Here is a 20,351-nt window from a genome sequence, read left to right on the forward strand (position 1 = left end):
TGGACTATTGGGGGGGCGGGGAAATGAACGAATTCCTATGCCCTACAAATAACCCTGGGATGCATTTTAAATAAAAACACACATTCTACTTATGTAAAAACACCAGGCAGGCCCTACAAATAACCCAGAGATGCATTTTAAATAAAAGGACATATTCTACTCCAGACTGAGAAGGCGATTGAGCCGCATCTGGTCCATGGGCCTTAGGTTGCCTGCCCCTGCACTAAAGTATGTATTTACTGTTAAAACAAAGAGTCGTGTGACACCTTAAAGCCTGGCACATTTAATTACTTCATATGCTTTTGTGGGCTACAGAACACAACATCAGATGCATGAATCCATGCATCGGATAAATGTGCACGACAGCTTCTGCTGTAATAAAATGTGTTAGTTTTCAAATGTCACATGATTCTTTGCTATTACTACTTAACAAATTAATATGGCTAATAAGGTGTCCTATAGCTTCCAAGACCTTGCTTTTGTTTCACAATTAGGACACAACAGCCATTCTGAATAGACTGTCTTGCAGGATTTATAGTGGAAGGTGGAGTAAAAACGTTTACAGTAATTGTGTGGGTTTTTTTAAGGGTGTGCCAAAACGAAAGGTTTCTGTATTCTCAGAGCAGTCTTTGTGTGTTAAATGGTAATGAGGTTAAAAGACAAACAAGGTGCCTTGAGAAGCATCTTGAAGAAGATACATTTTTCCTGCAATCTCTGTCACCTATTGTTTGGGATGGGCAAGGTAGGCAGGAAAAGGGAAGATTTTACCTTCTATATGTTACACAATAATCACCTAACACATATTTCTTTTAGCTGTTCTGATCCATCTGCATCAGGCATCCATGGTGGCAAGATGTCAAGGCAAGCTGTTGGTGGCAGCAGCAGCAGCAGCAGCAACAAAAACAACATGGATGCCTCTGAGCGAGCAACTTTATCCAACAAATGCTGGAGTTGAGCTAAAGCATTATGGGTTTCTTCAGTTCAGCATTCCTGAAGCTGAATACTGTGGATCTTAAAAGACCAACCTCCTGGTCGAAAGTCTAACACTCCTTCCCCTTTCTGTGGACTTTGACCTGGTGTACTCCCTGCGTGGAGACAATCAACTCGTCTGATGAGTCAGGCTCAGGAGACAACATCTGTGGATGATGGAGCAGCCCTGGACTCTGAGCTTGAGGCTGGGCCTCTGGTCAACAGCAAACTCACAGAATGCAAAGGCAGACATGCTCCCTTAGATACTAGTGCACATATGTTTGGGTGATTAATGAGGGTGCAACTCCCTGCACATTGGTATTTTAAGGATGAAGACCTGTTATTCACCTTGTGCTTGATGTATGGGGGGGGGGGATAACTGGAAAACTAGTGTATTTCTACCAAACACAAACACAATTGTAGAAGTAAAGTAAAGTGGCAACTTAGAGCTAGTTACAGGTAGGTAGCCGTGTTGGTCTGCCGTAGTCGAAACAAAATAAAAAATTCCTTCCAGTGGCACCTTAGAGACCAACCTAGTTTGTTACTGGTATCAGCTTTCGTGTGTTATCTGAAGAAGTGTGCATGCACACAAAAGCTCATACCAAGAACAAACTTGGTCTCTAAGGTGCTACTGGAAGGAATTTTTTAATTTTGTTTTGGCAACTTAGAGAATGACATGCATCCATGTTACCTCCCCTGTGTGGATTTTCCAGGGTCTGGAGGTGACATGGATGTACATCAGTCCCATTTCAAAACCACAATACACAGGCACCACCAAGCTTCAGTAATAGCCTCTTAACATGACCAGTGAGAATATTTCAACAAGGAAACCTCTAATGTTCCGGAAATAGATATACACAGAGTCACTCACTCACACATAGCTGGGTATTTCATCTAATATTCCTAGCTAAGAAAGCAACTTTACAGCCTGCACCCGTTGTCAAAGGAGCACTGGCTAGTGTCAGCCTCTTTCCTGCAACTAAGCCTTTCTGGTTATCCAAATCCAAATTTATACATGCTACTGGGGGTGGCCCCTTCATGGACAGTGTTCTCGAAGCTACCAGCATGAGTTTGACCAAACTGCGGGAGGCAGTGGAAGACAGGAGTGCCTGGCGTGCTCTGGTCCATGGGGTCACGAAGAGTCAGACACGACTAAACAACTAAACAACAATAACAACAACACTGGGGGTGGGGTGTAAGCCTGTTTACTGACAGCGGAGCACCAACCAAAGCCACTTCCTAAACAATATATTTCAGTTGCCATATTCTGTGAGGCTCCACATGTAATGCCCTCTGCAGCTGGAAAATGCCCAGGCTCCAGATCAGGCACGCCCAACCTTCAGATGTTTTGGACTACAATTCCCATGATCCCTTACCACTGGTCCTGTTAGCTAGGGATCATGGGAGTTGTAGGCCAAAACATCTGGAGGGCTGCAGGTTGGGGATGCCTGCTCCAGATCTTCTGAGTTGATGATGACTTCTACAGTGTAAGAATATGAAACATTTCCAAGCCTGAGCTCATGTAATTGGCATTTAAAAAGACTGGGAGTAGAATGCTTTAGAATAGCAGGAGGGGAGCACTGTTTCCCTCTAAAATTCCTTACCCATTTTGATAAAAACTTTTATTTTTTTTCAGGCAAATACATCTACTGCCATTATCTGTGCTTCCCCAGGTATGTACCTGCATTTTAGGATTTTATTCCTGGCGCCATGACAGTAATTTTACTATCTTCTCATCTCTTCCCAAATAGTTGGAACTCCTTGGGCCTGAACTTTCTTACAATAAAATTAAGAAAATGTAAAAATTTGTGTGAAATTCTCGCACAAACATGCAATTTAGCAGTTGTGGTGTTTTTATATTGCATTTATAAGAGCATGGGCAAAAAATATAATTTCAAAAAGCCTTCCACCACATTGCTTTTATTAGAAATGCATCCCTAATTCCATACATTCGGTCATTAATGTAACCTACTGCTAATTATTGTTCCTCTAATGACTATTTGGCAATACTATTCTGAATCACCTCCCAGGCATTACTGACATACAGCTACACGTAAAAAACCTTGAATTGTTATAAAGTGTTTATTCCTAAATGGTTCTCATCTCCTATGACATATTTTTAAATATGACTGAACAAATGGATATGGGGCTTCAAAATGTCACTGGGTTAATTATTATTTTTTGGCATCCACAATATAGGGAAGGTTATAGTCTATGGCTGCTTAGACATGATGGCTGTTCTAGCGAAGGGAACATACTGCCTCACAGAAAAGGGTGCGTGCATAGAAGAGCATAAATGTAAGAAAAATCTGCTGGATCCGACAAATGGCCCATCTAGTCCAGTATCCTGTTTGAACAGAGGCCAACCAGTTGCCTGTGGGAAACTCTCCCCTTCTGCAGTTTCCAGCAACTGGTGTTCATAAATACTACACCTGAAGGCAGATCATAGCTTCCATCATGGGTAGCAGCCACTGACAGCCTCAACCTTCATGTATCTGTCTAATCCTCTTTTAAATCCATCATCGGGACTTCAAAGCACCTCACAGGCAGCAAGGTGCTGCTAAAATTAAAGGTTCACCCCTTTATTCCTCCTGTCCTTTGGTGGGGGGGTCAGGGAGTAGCATGGCTAAAATGTTGTTATAGCAAGAGACTGGCAAAGAAGAAGGCAACTTGACACATATTCAGGAATGAATCAAAGCTAAGATAGATTTGGATTCATTTCAGGTTATATATTTTGCAATCTCTGTGTCTTTTCAACCCTATATGGCCAGCCTTAAATCCATTAATTGTGTGTCTGCTTTAAATCTTTCTGGTTTTCCAGTACATCCAGCCTTCTCTTACAGCAAATGCATTTCTTCCTCTTACACTTGCAATCACGACTGGATCCCAAGACAGAAGGCAGAAGTTTCCTTTGACAAAAAAAAGAATGCAGAACTTGGAAAAAAAACAACAAAAAACCATGAGACCAAGCCTGGCTACAAAAACAATTAAGGAAATGTTAGAATATATTCCCCACTAACATAGCAATGAAGCTGAATTACAACAAAGTTTTCTGCAATAATTAGGGTGATGTTTTTATTAGAAGAGCTGTGAATCCTACACAGAATATAGAGTAGGATTAAAACCATGCCTACAAAAAAACACAAAAAAGCTCCCATTGTTCAACTTAATTGTCTGCAACTGACAGTGATAACAGAAGACGAAAAACTAGGCAGCAAGAATAGACTTTTATTTACATATGAAGTATAAAGCCTGAGAAAAAGAATCAGAACATGGCCAATAATTGAAAAACAGATTTAAGATAAGTAATGCTATTTTCAGGAACAGACTCTGATAGCAATGAATGCTCTGGCAATAAGTGAAGAATGAAACTGCACCTGCCATGTGTGTACAAGTGACAGGATAAAGCAGATTGTGTATGAAGCAGCCAAACCAGTACGAAAGATGGATTAAAATCGCATGTTCTTACGGCCATAAAAGAACAAGTGTATATCTGATGGCTAAGGATAGAATTATTATCATTTAATTAGGAATTTTCAAAAAGGAAGCTACACTACTATTTAATATGTCGAGTAAACGGCCAAAGAGCCAGTTCGTACATTTTACAAAGTTGTTCAGATCTAGTAAAATGGAGATGTACTTGTGATTCAGGTGATTCTTCCTCTGGAACTTAGCAATGTCAGAGAATTCTGACAAAAATGGAAATGGGAGCAGAAATTGCCAATCTTTGCTTATTCATCCCATGTCCAGAAAAAGAAATCAATCCAGCAAACACAATCAGCATTCAGTTTCAGTGCTGCTTGGAGTCCACAAACAACACACAATTGATTATTGAAATTAATTGACTTTGCATTGAAAGGAATGGTGTGGAATAACATAATGTTGCCTAACGGCTGGGCCGGCTCTGTCAAATAATATAGATAATATATCTCCAGGTGTCACTGACCATTAGCAATAATCTTTTATGAGTACCACACTTTGCTTTTCTTGGAAGAAAAGTGTGCCAAAGTGATTATCTTAGTAGCTATTACCCCACATGGCACGATCATAAATCAACAGAATCAGCTACAGCATTTTAAAAGCATATAACAAGCAAGGAACAAGTATTAGAATGCCCATCAGAAGGACAGCCTATGCCCTATGAGATAATGCTAGATGTTGTTCCAGATTGAATTGCTAAAGATCTGCATGCTTTGAAGTTTCAGCGAGCAGCTCTTCAGTGAAAATGGGTTGGTATAAATGTAAATTTAAAACAACTCAGAGCCCGAAGGAAGGCTAGGAACACAATCACTGATACCACAAACACGAATGAACCATCAAGACTAAAACCTAAAATCTGCTATCTTCAAAATATTTTGAGGATGTACAGTGGTACCTCTAGTTACGGACTCAATCCATTCTGGGGTGCCATTCGCACCCCGAAAAGTCCGTAACTAGAGTGCTGCTTCTGCGCACGCACACAGCGCGATAGAGCGCTTCTGCACATGCATGAAGCATGCAGAATGCTTCTGCGCATGCGCAAAGCGCGCAGAACGCTTTTGTGCACGCAGCAAAACCCGGAAGTATACACTTCTGGGTTTGCCGCATTCGCAAGCTGAAAAGACGTAACATGAACCTAACACAACATGAGGTATGACTGTTGTGTAATTACATTAAAGGAATCACACCAGAGTTGCAACCATTTCCAGAAGGGTAAGAATGTGAATCTGCTGTAGCAAAAAATACCACCAGTCTTGCGGCACCTAATTGATTTATTATGGCCTTCGCTTTCATGAACCACAGTCCACTTCAACAGATGCATCAAATGTAACTCTGCGTTAACAGGTGCATGTAACATGAATGTGCAACCATGGCTGTTCCTCAATAGCAGTCAGCGTGATGGGGCACAACCACAGAGGCACCTACCCAACGTGAGTTTACCTGAAGAGCCTGGGGCAGCATAGAGCAGCAGCAATTTTGGGGTTATGTGTACGTACCAGTGGATACAGTTCTGTGCAGGAGCACGGTACATCTGCGCAGGTCTAATCTTGCTGCCACTCTGCTCTATCCCACCTCTGTCCAGGTAAACTGCAATGATGCCGGTGTCACAAGAACAGCGGCACATCACTGGCAACTACTGATGCTCCTTAGAAATAAAATAAAAGAATCCAGATACAACTTTCTAAAATGCTGCACATGTCACAACTATAGAAACTAACCACCAAATTTGGGGGGGGGGGGTCCAAGTCAGTATTGATGCTCTTAACTCAGACAACAAATACCACTTAAATTAGAGAAAGCAGCTTGAACTAAGGCATTGACCACAAAAGTGGGAGCCAAAAATACTTGGGATACATATGGCTTACGAGCAGCAGAAAAGCAAGCAAATCAATGAGGGTCTCTGTAGTTTAAATTCACCATCAGCAGAACAAAGAATTGTATAGATTGGCAAATGGTTTGAACAACATCTTGAAAATGTAATGAGGTCAATACAGTTAAGATCAGGCACATTATTACCAACAAAAGTGGAGCAAATTACACCATATTATGTAATTCAAGTAATGGGGAACTGGTATTAATATGGAGACCTGGTCCTTAGTCAATGTTATATAAAAATAACCAAGCATAAGTCCAAGTATATTAAAATAACTTCTCTATCTCTCCACAGCTAGTCTCCATATCTCTTGGATTCGGCTGCAGATTTCCACAGAAGATGATGTGACTTCTATGAGAAATGCAAATGCATTTTAAGCAATGTTTAAGATTTAACAAGATCCTTTCCAAAAGCGAAAGGTTTGTTAACCCAGTCAGATATTGGATCCTTTTATAAGTTCCGGCTCCATATGGATCTTGCTATGGAGCAGCTGCAAAATAGTAGCCACACATCACACAAAAACTGCCTTATCAGCTCTAAGAAGCTAGTCTCTTGCCCAACACAAGTGCTGTCTTGAGCTGTGGATTATCAACAATGGCTTGTTCCTTTGTAAACAACAGCTACTCAACCAGCCCCCGGGCAAACTCATTCCACATTTCCTCAGAAGTGGCTAACAGGTGCCCACTTGTGTAAGACTACCACAAAGCAAGTATCTCCAAAACTGACCACTTGAACCTTTGCTTAGTAGTTACAGTGTGAATCAAATATCTTATTTTTCAAATTTGGTTAAAGTTGTCAGGAAGGCTCAAAATACAGAATACTAACCATGTTTCTTATGGTAATAATCTGCCTCTTTCTCTGGCACAAGCAACAGTAGATCTGAGGCACACCCGGTACCTGATTTTCCCATGGGATCTTAAACAAATGAGTCTGTTCTAGGCTTTGCCTTAAAAGCCCAGCTCATACAGTGTACACAATGAAGAGAGATATTGTACAGGACAGAAAGTCATAATAGTAATTATATTTATGAAGTGTCGTAACAAAAGCTACTTTCAAGCCCACATGTTTTGATGCTTAATTTGTTACAAACTGACTGCTTCAATTACAGCAGGGCCAGCACTCCATATTCACAAAATAAGCTAAAAGGAACCCATACAAAGACAAGAGCTTTTGTTCTACATTTTCAATTCAAAGGAAGTATCTGGTATGAATCAAATACAACAAGCAGTCCAAGAATTTAGGAGAGCTTGACACCACCAAATGTCTGAATAACCAGTAGGTACTAATATAGATGCTTTCTCATTTATCATAGAAGAAAAACAGTCTGAATTCTGGGGTCTTAAATACACTAATCTGGAAGTAAATTGCACTGAAAATCACCAAAGTGGGTGCAATTTTTTTCTATGTGCACCCAACTGTCCCTGAGGATCTATTAAAATTTGTGTTCAGTACAATGAGTAACACATGTAAGAGCCACTGATACAACCATAACCACCTGAAAGCAATGCCCATTGTAGTGATGGTTGAGAACTGTGTTCGTATATATACACTACAGTATAAAACTAGGGAACATATTTAGAAAAATACAACTTGAGATAAATAAATCTTGACTGCCACATGCTCCTCACCTGGGACAATTCCAGCTTGAATGCCTGATAAAAAAAGAGGTCAGATCTCCTGCCCTGTACTTTTAACAGCTGTGTAGAAAGAAAGAAAAATCCAGCAGGTGTAGCTCACATAACAAGCAACACCGTCTGAAATTCTCTCTTTTTCCAAAGTATTAAAAGTGTAGCAATTGTGTCCTCCTTTTCACCTTGCCACCTTAAAACTAGAGTGGACCTGACTCCCACCACTTTTTTGCATATACGCAAATGCCTTGAGAAGTGTAAAGTACAAATAGCATTTTTTTATTATAATCACCACAGAAAGAAAACAATTTCAATTTAAGAGCTGCCATCTTGTCCTAGCGGCACAGTGTATTTTATACGGTAAAACGGATGAAACAAAAATAAAAAGGATGCCTTATTAAAGGACGATGTTAACTTATATACTGTACAATCTCATCATTTTCTTAGTGTTTAGGGCCCCCTGTTTGTTCTCCAAGTTCTGACAGCATCAGGTCAAGAAGGTCTCTCAGCATACAAACCATCTCCTGTAAAATACTGACACCATGCATTTTAGACACATGACCTTCCCCCCTCCAACGTCACACACATTCAATTGCTACTGAACCCTAACACCATCTGATATGATTGCTTGGCAACCTATTTACTCTGAAAATACACTCCAAAATATTATATGTTGTGCTCTCCTTATTGTGGCATTAAATAAAACCAACATATCTTTGAAAAATGATTTCCTTTCTTAAGCTGACATTTATTAAAGTGAGTTGTACTTTCCACTTCTCAGGCTGTTTCTCAGTGGCTGAGTTCTAGAATTAAAAAATATACATGGATTAATAGAGTCAAGGAATCCAACTGGACTGATTCAAGGATCCCAGTTATACTCATTTAGAAGTAACGAATGTTTACTGTTAAATGGGTAGCTACATTAACAAACCAGTGCTTAGGGTGATATACCACAAAGCCTAGTTAAACTAAAGCATGAGAAATATTGAAGTTCAAAGTGTGAAATAGATTTTAAAAAATTAAGGTAGCAAGATAATGAAGCTATGAAATTTATATAGAAACCAAATTGTCAGTACTGTAATTAAAAAGTACTATCCTATCTTGACAAGTAATAACAAATAAATTATTTAAAGGCAAGCATTTTTGGTACTCCTATATAGGTTGGCTCATGGGTATGCAAACTAAGGCCCGGGGGCTGGATCTGGCCCAATGGTCTTCTAAATCCAGCCCGTGGACGGTGCGGAAATTAGCGTGTTTTTACATGAGTAGAATGTGTCCTTTTATTTAAAATGCATCTCTGGGTTATTTGTATGTTTCCACTTAACAGACTGTCTCCCCCCCCCCCCCCACCTTTCTCCAAGCCTGTGGTTTTGTGAAAGATTGTGCTTGTAAAGTAATTATTGATATCTCTTGAGCATTAACAACCCCCCAATGGATTTTACCATTTACTGTAAACACAAAACTTTTCAGAGACCTGCTTAGAGCTATGTCCTTGGCTACTGTTGACTGCAGCAGGCACCTTTGTGAGGAAATTTGTTACATTTGTCTAAACAGCTAGTTTCATTTGGCTGCTCAGCAAACCACAGTGCTTGAGTGGTTTTAATTTAATTAAGATTAATTTACTAATACGAATGCATAATATTTATATAGTCTTTGTTTCTAATAAGCTTTGATGGTATTAAGGAATTAGCTTTCAAACTGCAATATTGGGAACTAAAAGCACAAAAAAGCAGACCCCAAATTACCATGGAATAACTAGGCATCGTGTCACTAAAGAAAATGCACCAAGTCCCAAATTGGTAAGTTTCCAAGGAAATTTATATTGTACGAGGCACGTCCAACAGGTAGATCGTGATCTACTGGTAGATCACTGGACGTCTGTGGTAGATCACTGGCTCCCCCAAAGAAGCTCAATAACTTTGGCTCCCCTAAAAAAAGCTCAACACTTTTGTCCTACACCCCCAAAAAGGGGGTAGATCACTGCCAGTTTTTAACTCTGTGAGTAGATCGCAGTCTCTTGGGAGTTGGCCACCCCTGGTATATACCATATCTGTGGATTCTTATATACAGTTTGCAAAACGATTTGAAATGAGAGCAATTTGGGAAGCATGCAGAGGGAGAATTGACTTTCCTGAGTAACAAGTTGCCATCAGCAAATCTGGGAGGTTTTCCAGGCCTGTGTTCTAGTTTAAAACTCCCTGTTGTTCTTTCCTTTGAACAGCAACCCTAATGGTGCAGAGAAGTGGAGCTCTGTGGAACAGCACTATTGTTACACAGTGGTACCTCGGTTTATGAACTTAATCCATTCCGGAAGTCCGTTCTTAAACTGAAACCGTTCTTAAACCGAGGTGAGCTTTCCCTAATGAGGCCTCCCACCGCCGGTGCCCTTCCACCATGCGGATTCCGTTCTTAAATAGAGGTAAAGTTCTCAAACCGGGACACTATTTCCGGTTTTGCGGAGTTTGTAAACCAAATTGTTCTTAAACCAGACTGTTCTTAAACCGAGGTACCACTGACAAAGAAAAAACCCTTCTTTTTGCCAGCTGGCCCAGTTGCCTAGTCTGGAATGGTCCTACACACAAACCCTTCGCAGGGTTCCTGTCCCCATGGAGGGAGCCCTATGTGTGCACATGTGTCTGTATATAAAGGTAAAGGTAAAGGTAAAGGGACCCCTGACCATTAGGTCCAGTTGTGGCCGACTCTGGGGTTGCCTACAGCTTCCGGGTCATGTGGCCAGCATGACTAAGCTGCTTCCGGGTCATGTGGCCAGCATGACTAAGCTGCTTCTGGCGAACCAGAGCAGCACACGTAAACACCATTTACCTTCCCGCCGAAGCGGTACCTATTTATCTACTTGCACTTGACTTGCTTTCGAACTGCTAGGTTGGCAGGAGCAGGGACCGAGCAAAGGGAGCTCACCCCATTGCAGGGATTCGAACCGCCAACCTTCTGATTGGCAAGTCCTAGGCTCTGTGGTTTAACCCACAGTGCCACCCGCGTCCCTATATAAGCCCCTCTATATTGGCATCTTGGGAGTGGGGCTAGCTGCATGTGCTTGAAAGCCCCATCACACGTTTGGTACCTACAGATACTGCATGCAGAGAACTACAGTGTTAAGATAGTTTTATACTACGGCCAGATCATGCATATATGTGTTTGTGTGTTGGTAAATGAAGCACCGATGAAAACTTCCATTTCAGCGCAATCACCTTTTCTCTGTTATGTTGCCATTGTTTCATTAGGTTTTAAAATGATGACTGATGTGATTTTAAAGAATTATAGGTATTCTTTGGTATGGTTTGTTTGCTACAGTTTTTTCAGCAGGATACACAGTGTAGAATAAATTCTTGAAAAAGCAATTATATTGTGGGTAGAGGAATTCCACGTTTTCTCTATAAGACAATTCCAAAACCACTTTTCACCTCTGCAGGCTGAACTTGTATTTCTCTTCTGTTGAAGCTTTTCTCTAACATTGTGAATTGAAATGTTTTTTCAGAAATCTCTGGAAATGGATATAAGGAGCCATGGGTCAGCAAACTTATTCATCAGGGGGCCGGTCCACTGTTACTGAGACCTTGTGGGTGGCCGTACTATATTTTGAAAAATAATAATGAATTGCATTGCCCTACAAATACATTTTCCTGAGCTACACATATTTAGATCATAGCTGTCAACTTACAGATTGGAAAATAAGGGACCAGCAGCCACGGAAATAAGGGATCAGCAGCCAAAATAAGGGATTTTCAGAGCACAGGTATGTTCGACTTCTGAGCCCCTCCGAGCCAAAGGCAGAAAGCCCAGCCAGCAGCCGAACAAAGCCTCAAGCGGTGGTTCCCATTGCGCAGCAACCCGGCAAAGGGGACGCAGAAAGGAAAACTACCGTCACCTCTCTGCTGGGAAGCGCTGAGCAAAGGCGAGTCCCCAGGCAACACGGCCGATTTGATGGCGCAAGGCGTGCAAGCGCCACCCCCCAGTCGTTCTTAGACTCCTTATTGGGTGAGCAACGCAGCCAAGCAACACAGTTGGAGCCTCCCTCCTCCCTGGCCGGCAGGGAGGGAGGGAGAGGAGCTTCTTCCTTTGAAACCCTGGAAATTTAAGGGACATCATCAATAAGGGACAGCAGCGGGACATTGCGCTGGGATAAGGGACTTTCCCGTCAAATAAGGGACGGTTGACAGCTATGATTTAGATCTATCACAATATCTGACCTATGTTTTAAGTTGCCTCGTTTCATTACTTCATCCGTCTTTTGGCTAAAATCAAGGGTAGTATTTATTCTTACAAGTTGTTTCAGTTTATGTAACAGAAAGATTTCTAAAAAGAAAAGCTAAGTAACCACTAGAGTTTGGCACCCACCGCAGAAGGCAAAGTAGTTTTGGGGAAAGAACTATTCAATCACGTTTTTCTTGGAAAAGCCAATTTGACTTCCAGAAACCCTTAGTTTCTATGTATTATGTAAACAGAGTATTCTTTTATTTTGCCCAAAGAATTTCCCATATTTCCACTGCTACCACCCAGCTGAATTCAAAATTCTGTAGAAGCTCTCCATAACAGCCCAAGAGGGGAACAGATGAAGAACTTTTGAATTAGGAATGACCCATTTGGTATTCAAATCCTGCTGAAAACCAACCTGCACATACGCCAACCTTCTCCAGCTTAGTGCTCTGCAGCTGATGTTGGACTCCAAGTCTCATCAGCCCCAGCTAGCCCTGCCAATGGTCAGAGACGATGCAAGTTGGAGTCCAAAACATCTGGAGGGCACCAGGTTGGGGAATCCTGATCTAGCCTACTCTGCCAGTGGTTCTCCAGGATTTCCAACAGCAGGCTTTCCAAATCGCATTCTACCTGTTCCTTTGAACTGGAAATAACAGCAACTGAATCTGGGGCCTTCTGCACCCAAACTACAACTTCTGCCATTAATATATTGTTCCTTCCCTTAAGCACATTAGCCAACTGAAACCCCTATTGCCCAAGACACAAGCCAGCCTCTCAAGGGCACTTACTAGACTGATATTACTTCCTAATCAGCATAGTGGGATTGCCCAAGCCCAAGCTTCCTCAACCTTTGGCCCTCCAGATGTTTTTAAGACTACAATCCCCATCATCCCTGACCACTGGTCCTGCTAGCTAGGGATCATGGGAGTTGTAGGCCAAAAACATCTGGAGGGCCAAGGTTGAGGAAGCCTACCCAAGCCTATTTGCTTCAGAAAGCACAATAATTATTAGAGCAGGAACTCTACCTGCATAGTTTGTGGCATCCTAACATCAAGAAGATCTGTAGATTCTTAACTTCAAGAAGCTTTGCAGAATATAAAGTTTTATTAAGAATACGATAAGTGCATGTATACTGCTGTTAGAGACTTAAGGGAACTTCCTGGTATACTACCCTGTAAGGGGGCAGGTTCTTTCTCAGTAACTAATCCCAGCTCACCACTGGGGATCCTGACAACAGGTTGTAACAAACAGTGGTTCATAACTGTGGCCACCCTTCCAGGGGTCTCACCCTTCACATTTCCACAGGCAGACCTTAAGCACCATTTCAAATCCGGCCTCCACCACCACCAAGAACACCTCACAACAGGGGAAAGACCTATATACCAGGCACAGTTCAGATAATACTTGTATTCCTTTATTTTCACATGCTAATTTCATGCACAGCTTGTATATTAGCCTATCTAAAATGGGAAGACCCATTTATCCTTCTCATACAGATAAGATGGTTTCTGGGGACCTGGAGCACACAGATGGCTCTAGAGATGTCACAGGGCACCAAAATATCCTTGTTCTGAAACATGCATTTAATGTCCCAACTAAATCCTTAAAAGTTCAGGTATAATATAGCATCGCTCGAGCCTGGTCTTTCACTCTAGCCATCATAGTTTAGCTGAAAAATAATGGCATGTGCTAAGGGGTCAGCAAACATTTTCAGCAGGGGGCTGGTCCATTGTCCCTCAGACGTTGTGGGGGGCCGGACTATATTTTGGAAAAAAAATATGAACAAATTCCTACGCCCCACAAATAACCCAGAGATGCATTTTAAATAAAAGCACACACTCTACACATGTAAAAACACCAGGCAGGCCCCACAAATAACCCAGAGATGCATTTTAAATAAAAGGACACATTCTACTCATGTAAAAACACGCTGATTCCCAGCTCATGTCACACGCCATGAAAAATGTCCTTAGTCTTGCAAATTTATCACAAAAGTTATTAGTCCCAAGAAATGCATGTTAGTATGTGTGTATCTTTCTTTATCTATTTATACCTTAAAATGAAACTTCTTTTTTTTTTTTTACAATTTTTCTCTACATGCATCATACCCCCCCAACTGTCCCGATTTAAGTGGGACAGCCCATTTTGGGGGCTGTGCTCTCATGCAAGTCACATGACCCACGCAGGAGCACAGCCTTGAAAGGTGAGCATCCCAATTTTAGTATTGGGCAAGTGGGAAGGCATGAGATGTGTTCCTACCGTCAGTGAAAGGGGCCGGGGTTGTGCCTTTACACTGCAGCTGGAACATCTGCACAAGCCACTGTTCCTGTGCAGCAGGTCACAGGATCAGGCAAAATACTGAACCGCTTCTAGCACAGCTACCAGAGCAAAAATTCCTAACCCAAACCATATCTAGTAGCACACAATTTTTCACCTGATTGCTTAGGCCTTTCATCTATGCAATGCACGCTAGCTATAAATACGTCAAGTGGAAGACAGAATAATTTCATGCCTTTTGGAATTACAAAAAGGAGAATCAAAATGATAACTGATAGATAGGTGACAGCATGGATGCCTCCATCCCTGAGCGGTTTCTGCCCTCTCAACAATAATTTGGAAAGTGTTTAGGTGTGATTAAAATGGCATTTGGAATTATAAGAGTAGGTAATAAACGTATGCAAGTGTAGATTACCTTTGTGTCTATTATGTCCTATACATTCCAAACAAGTTTTTAATTAAGCACGCTCAGAATTAAAGAATCCTGCCTTGTAATTTGCCATTTTGCCTAGGACTAGTTGTACTTTTGCTCTGGCAAGCACCCAAAGGGCAAAACTACCCAAGCTTGTCAGGATCAAGCCCACAGCAAGTGTTGAACTGATATCCTGAGGAATGTGAAATAGGTATGTGAAGAAACTAGGGCATTTCAGAGACCAGTTGTGCCAGCTGATCTCTTTAGAGAAGTAGGCAAGATTGAGCGGTTGCCTAATATTTCTAAAAGCTTCCAGGCCAGTCTTGGTTGCTCATTTCAGCCACGAAGGTCACCTCCAGACAACCTATTGAACATTCATCCCAATTTGTTTGCAGTGAGGTTAGACAAGGTCACACGATGCGACTGTTATTCTACACTGTAGTGTACATTTTCCCATCACATTCCCTATCGCAAATAGTCCAGTAATTCTGAGAAGCAGGTTTGTTGCACAAAAAGTCCACATCAATTTCAATTGCCCAATCTGCATTCGATTGCCAGCACAAAGTCAAAGAGAATCTGCATGAATGCTATTCTGTCTGGTCTGCTGCCCTGAGTACTCTGCTTTTCACCTTTTCACATTTTAGTAGGTGCAGTCTGCTTTTTACCTACCATTCAGAAAGCATATCTAATTATTCTGAACCAAAAAGAATCCACAATATTATTTCATTTTATTTCAATTATAAATATATGGCTTGATCTTTGAGGCACAGTTTGCAGCTTTTGGGGGGAGTTGGTGTGCCAATTTTTCACCCTAGTTCTCCTACTGCTTGATAAACGAATGCTCCCTGAATGGCGCATGAATGACCCCCATCTATCAAAGCAGTAGTAAGAACAGTAACAGTCTTATTTTATATTGATTCTGTACTTTGTTCATAGAAAATGTGTCCTTTGAAAGAAGCAGAACATCTTAAGATGGAAAGTCAAATGAGAAGAAATAATTATATATAATCTGCAAAATTATTCTTCTTAAACCCAACTATGCTCTGGCTGTTCATTTTTAAAAACTGGACTATGTAGTTAGATGCTATTAGAAAATGCTCAGAAACTTGCTGAGTTCTGAGAAATAAAAACCACAGACAGTCAAAATGCAGCTGCATGAAGTCAAATACGCTGGACCCACATATACTGGAAACATCACTTAAGGGAAAAAATACTGACATTTTTACTGAAAAGTATATGAAACAGATATGGTGGTTACATCTTTTATTGGACGTACTTCTGTTTGAGTAAAGATACACTCTAAAATGAGGAATAACACCCCACCAGACATGAAACAACACAGAGCTTAAAACTGAGGCATAGTGAGGAATACAAACGCGTTGCATTTAAGAGCAGAAATGCAGGGGGAATATTTAAAATATTTACAAATGGGAATAAGAATGTCTCGTGACATTAAGCTCTTGAACACTTAGTTAATCCTTCATATGCCAGAGCATGATATAATTACACCAGTCCTTGAGCCCTATGGTACTATATAAATCATAGAAGCATTTTAATTTAAACATCATAAAGATGCCAAGTTATATATTTTTTTCAAAAATGCCCCAAAGATTTGATTCCTCTCAACTCATCTTATCCCATGCTGCCCCACCTCTTCCAGCTTCCAAGCTGAATATGTATGGTACTCAGTATGCCTCCAGATGGCTACTCTTTTGTGGTGATTCACATGCATAGAATCATTGAATTGGAGAGTTAGAAGGGACCACCAGGGTCATCTAGTCCAACTGCCTAGACTGCAGAAATCTTTTTGCCCAATATGGGTCTCGAACCCACAACCTTGATATTAAGCCTCTCATGCTCTACTATCCTGCAGGCACTCGGCGGAAATGTAGGTATATGCAAACAGGGCTCTGTAACCCTAGGGCAACAAATCCACTTTTAAAAAAAAAAGAATTATTGCAGTTAGGAAAGTGATGGAGAACTGCACTGAAAAGTGAGGGATGAATGGATGAACATGGAGATGTGCAACTTCCCCCATTCTTGCCCCACCAGCAAGTCAGGATGCATGCTCACTGTCAAATAACTGCACCCGAAACAAACTGGAAGCAATGCTCAATGAAGACCAGACATAATCTAACTACCATGTAAGCTTTGTTCGAGCAAAACAGGAAGAATGCTGACTAAATAGGTCATCTGGAGGAGACCTGAGCGCTTCTTTTTTTCCAGTTCCACAGCATTACCCATTTCCCTCATTTTACTGTGAATTATCTTAATCTGTCTTTTGATATATAGGCACATAAGGAAGCCTTCTGAGTAATGTAGATTAGTGGCAAGAGTATACTATCCGCATGAACTGGACCACAGGTTTAGTCAACATAGGAAATGCCGAAGTACAGTGGTACCTCGGGTTAAATACTTAATTCGTTCCGGAGGTCCATTCTTAACCTGAAACTGTTCTTAACCTGAAGCACCACTTTAGCCTCCCGCTGCTGCCAGAGCACGATTTCTGTTCTCATCCTGAAGCAAAGTTCTTAATCCGAGGTACTATTTCTGGGTTAGCAGAGTCTGTAACCTGAAGCGTCTGTAACCTGAAGCATATGTAACCCGAGGTACCACTGTACCTCATGAGTGTCCATTGGTCTAACTCTGTGTAAGACTGTCCTGTTTATTCTATTCTTTTAAAAAGCTATTGAGAAAAGAATGGAGATTGCGCATAACTGCTAAACTTAATCATATACAAACTATCTACTTTATCTGGGTTCAGACATGTCAAAAATTAGATACCGGCTTTCAGCTTTTCAAGTCCTGACCTCCAGTATAAGATACAGGTTCTGAAGTTCTGGTTCATGTGAAACGTGAACTTCGGCATTTTAAAAATATGTATTTTGGACTCACCACAGAAATTTGAGCTTCTCTTGATGCAAGAATGTGTTACCTCTCCCCACGTGAATCTCACAATTTTAATGTGCAAGATTCATCACATGTTAGAGTGCTAGGTTTTTTAATTTCACAAAATTGCATTCAGTGAGAACCTGACTAATGGGCTTTTAAGCAAGCTGTTCTCAGGTGATGACTGCTTACAGCTTCATCTTGCCAAAAACACCATTCCAATTCTAGTCCTCATAAACATACACACTGAAGTTTTCTACTACTAGCACTAATTTTTACAGCTTTAATGAAGGACACACTTGTGTCTAATTTTATTAACGAAAAGAAAAGCTTTCAAGAAGGTGACAGAATTCTTTACTGAACATTTAAAGTGGGCGTATTCAGCAGAAATAGAAAACCTTTCACTTAGGCTCCAATCCTAAACACACTTACAATGCACACACTCAATGGATGCAATGGGACTACTTTCCATGTAAGGAATTGCATTGTGCAGTTGCAATCCTACGTACACTTAGTAGAGAATAAGTCTATTGACATCAGTAGGACTGAATAAACAAGCATAGGAATGGTTGCCCACCTTTTGTTTTGGGGAAAAGCATTTGCAAACTGTCTGGTTTGATAACATCACTCTCAAATCTATTCACGAAACTCAGAAGTTACAGTAAATAATGGAATAATAAGAACCTTGATGCAGCTTGACTTGCCTTCCTCCATATTTGAGAAGCACTGTTTCCCACGCTGATCGCTACTAGTTCACCTCCCAGATAATGTAAGCAAGAAATTGCCACACATCACCTATGAGTTTGGCTCAGCCCTGCATGGAAGGCTTACCATCACACACACTAATCCACCTATGTCAGAAAATGAAGAAGAATGTGAAAGTGGGTTGCAACTGCTTGCTCCATAGGACTTGGTAACTGAACAGGTGTAATCACACTTGGGAGGAACTGCTCAGCCAAGCACAGATATTTTTAGAAACTGCTGGTGTTCCCAGCAATGAGGATTGAATGGCTTGCATTATTCAAAATAGTCATATTCCAAGTAGTGAAGTTGAAATCAATGGACTTCAGTCACGTCCATTCATTTCAAGGTGTCTACTCTGAATAGGACCACCAACGTGATTTTATTCATCTTCCTGCTTGAGCAGGGTGTGAATGTGTTAGGTATCAGAGGTTTAACGCCGGCATCTTCCACCCACCCACACCCGCCCGAACGATTTACGGATCGAATCCTAACTGTCAGGTTGGGTTCAGCAACCTCTTGCAAACCAGGGATACAACCATCGACGGACACAAAAAATGGATTTAGGATGGTTTCCCGCATCTATGCAAGAAAGCACGCACCTCACCTGCTCTCTTCTGTTACTCCTCCTGCCCTTTTGCATGCAAAGTGGAAGAAAGGAAAGGAAAATAACTTGGTGCCGAAGAGATCCTCCTCGCAGCCAGGTCCGACCATCTAACTAACATAAATAAACAGCATTCCGGAAGGCTGGGAGGTAATCAGGAGGCAAATCCTGCCGTAAGGGGGGATTTAATTATCTCTCTCTTTTCTTTTTAACTTACCGGAGGAAACCGAGGAGCCCGACAAACTGGAGTTGCTGGAGGTGGCCATCCTCTTCCTCTTGGGTTCCTTAGTGACTAGCCCAGGTGCTGCTGCTACTGCTGCTGCTCTCCGGCTGCCGCCCCCGACCCATTGCAAAGTGCCGGAGCCGCGCTGAGCAAAACAGCAGCAGCAACAGCACCCGCTACTGCCGCTGCTGGCGCCGGGGCTCGCCTTGCCGCCCAGCCAAACAACGTGCTGCTGCTGCTGCCGCCGCTCCGCTCGCGCCCCTTTCAGCCTCCGTGAGGCGGTGGAGAAGCCGCCCGGGCTGCCCGGCGAAGGGCCCCGCGCTGCGTCCAGTTCCTTTCTCTCCGCCGGAGAGGAGGAGGAGGAGGAGGAGAGGAGAGACTCTGGAGCCGCCCCGCCAGCTCCCTGCCTTCGCCTTTCCCCCTTCCCTCCCTCCTCCGGAGCGCCTCACTCTTGACAAGCGAGGGAGAGAGAGCGGCTCCACCTCCTCCTCCGCCGCCGCCTCAGCTCCCCTCACTCGCGCGCGCACACAAAGGAAGCGGAGGAGAGGCGCACGGGATGCGGGCTGCTGCTCTTGCCCTCAGGGCGGGCTACTGAGGGCGCCCAGCCCCAGGCGGGAAAACAAGGCGAGCGGCCGAGCGCTTGCAAGAGGGCGCCGGCAGCGCTGACCCAGCGGGCGCCGCTCCTTCCATGTGCCAAGGCTGGTCCAGCTTCGGGAAGCCGAGGCTGCCGGTCGCGCCGCCTCCGGGCGGGGGGCGGGGAGGGGCGGACGGGGGTGGGGTAGGGTGGCTAAGCCCGAGGAGGCGCTTCCTCAGGCGGCTGGCGCTGGTGTGGAACTTCCCGGCTCTCGTGCGGAGGGAGAAAGGATCCTGCCGCCTCCGGACTAGGGCTCGCGCTTCTCTCTCCTCCCCCCCCCCAAGTCTTCTTTCATAATTTACTTTATGGGAGTCTCTCTATCGGCATCTCCCACTCCCCCAAGCACACTTCCGAACAAACATAACAAGCGGCGTTTGCCACAAGGTCATAGGAACGTGCTGTTCTC

The 20,351-nt window shown here is 42.6% G+C and overlaps 1 protein-coding gene across 2 annotated transcripts in view; it reads right to left on the bottom strand.

The window, feature by feature from the left end:
* CHN2 (chimerin 2) overlaps window positions 1-20,139 on the bottom strand; it is a 147,911-nt gene extending 127,772 nt beyond the window's left edge. The window contains exon 1 of one of the 2 annotated variants that reach the window (XM_083578790.1): window positions 19,306-20,139. In XM_083578790.1, coding sequence (XP_083434916.1) covers window positions 19,306-19,354 — 49 coding nt within the window. In that variant the 5' untranslated portion in view covers window positions 19,355-20,139. The remainder of the gene's footprint in view (window positions 1-19,305) is intronic. The other variant, XM_083578792.1, reaches the window with a different exon arrangement.
* Window positions 20,140-20,351: the final 212 nt, after the last annotated feature.

Source organism: Podarcis filfolensis (assembly GCF_964270895.1).
Source record: "Podarcis filfolensis genome assembly, chromosome: 12".
NCBI classification, from domain to species: Eukaryota; Metazoa; Chordata; class Lepidosauria; order Squamata; family Lacertidae; genus Podarcis; species Podarcis filfolensis.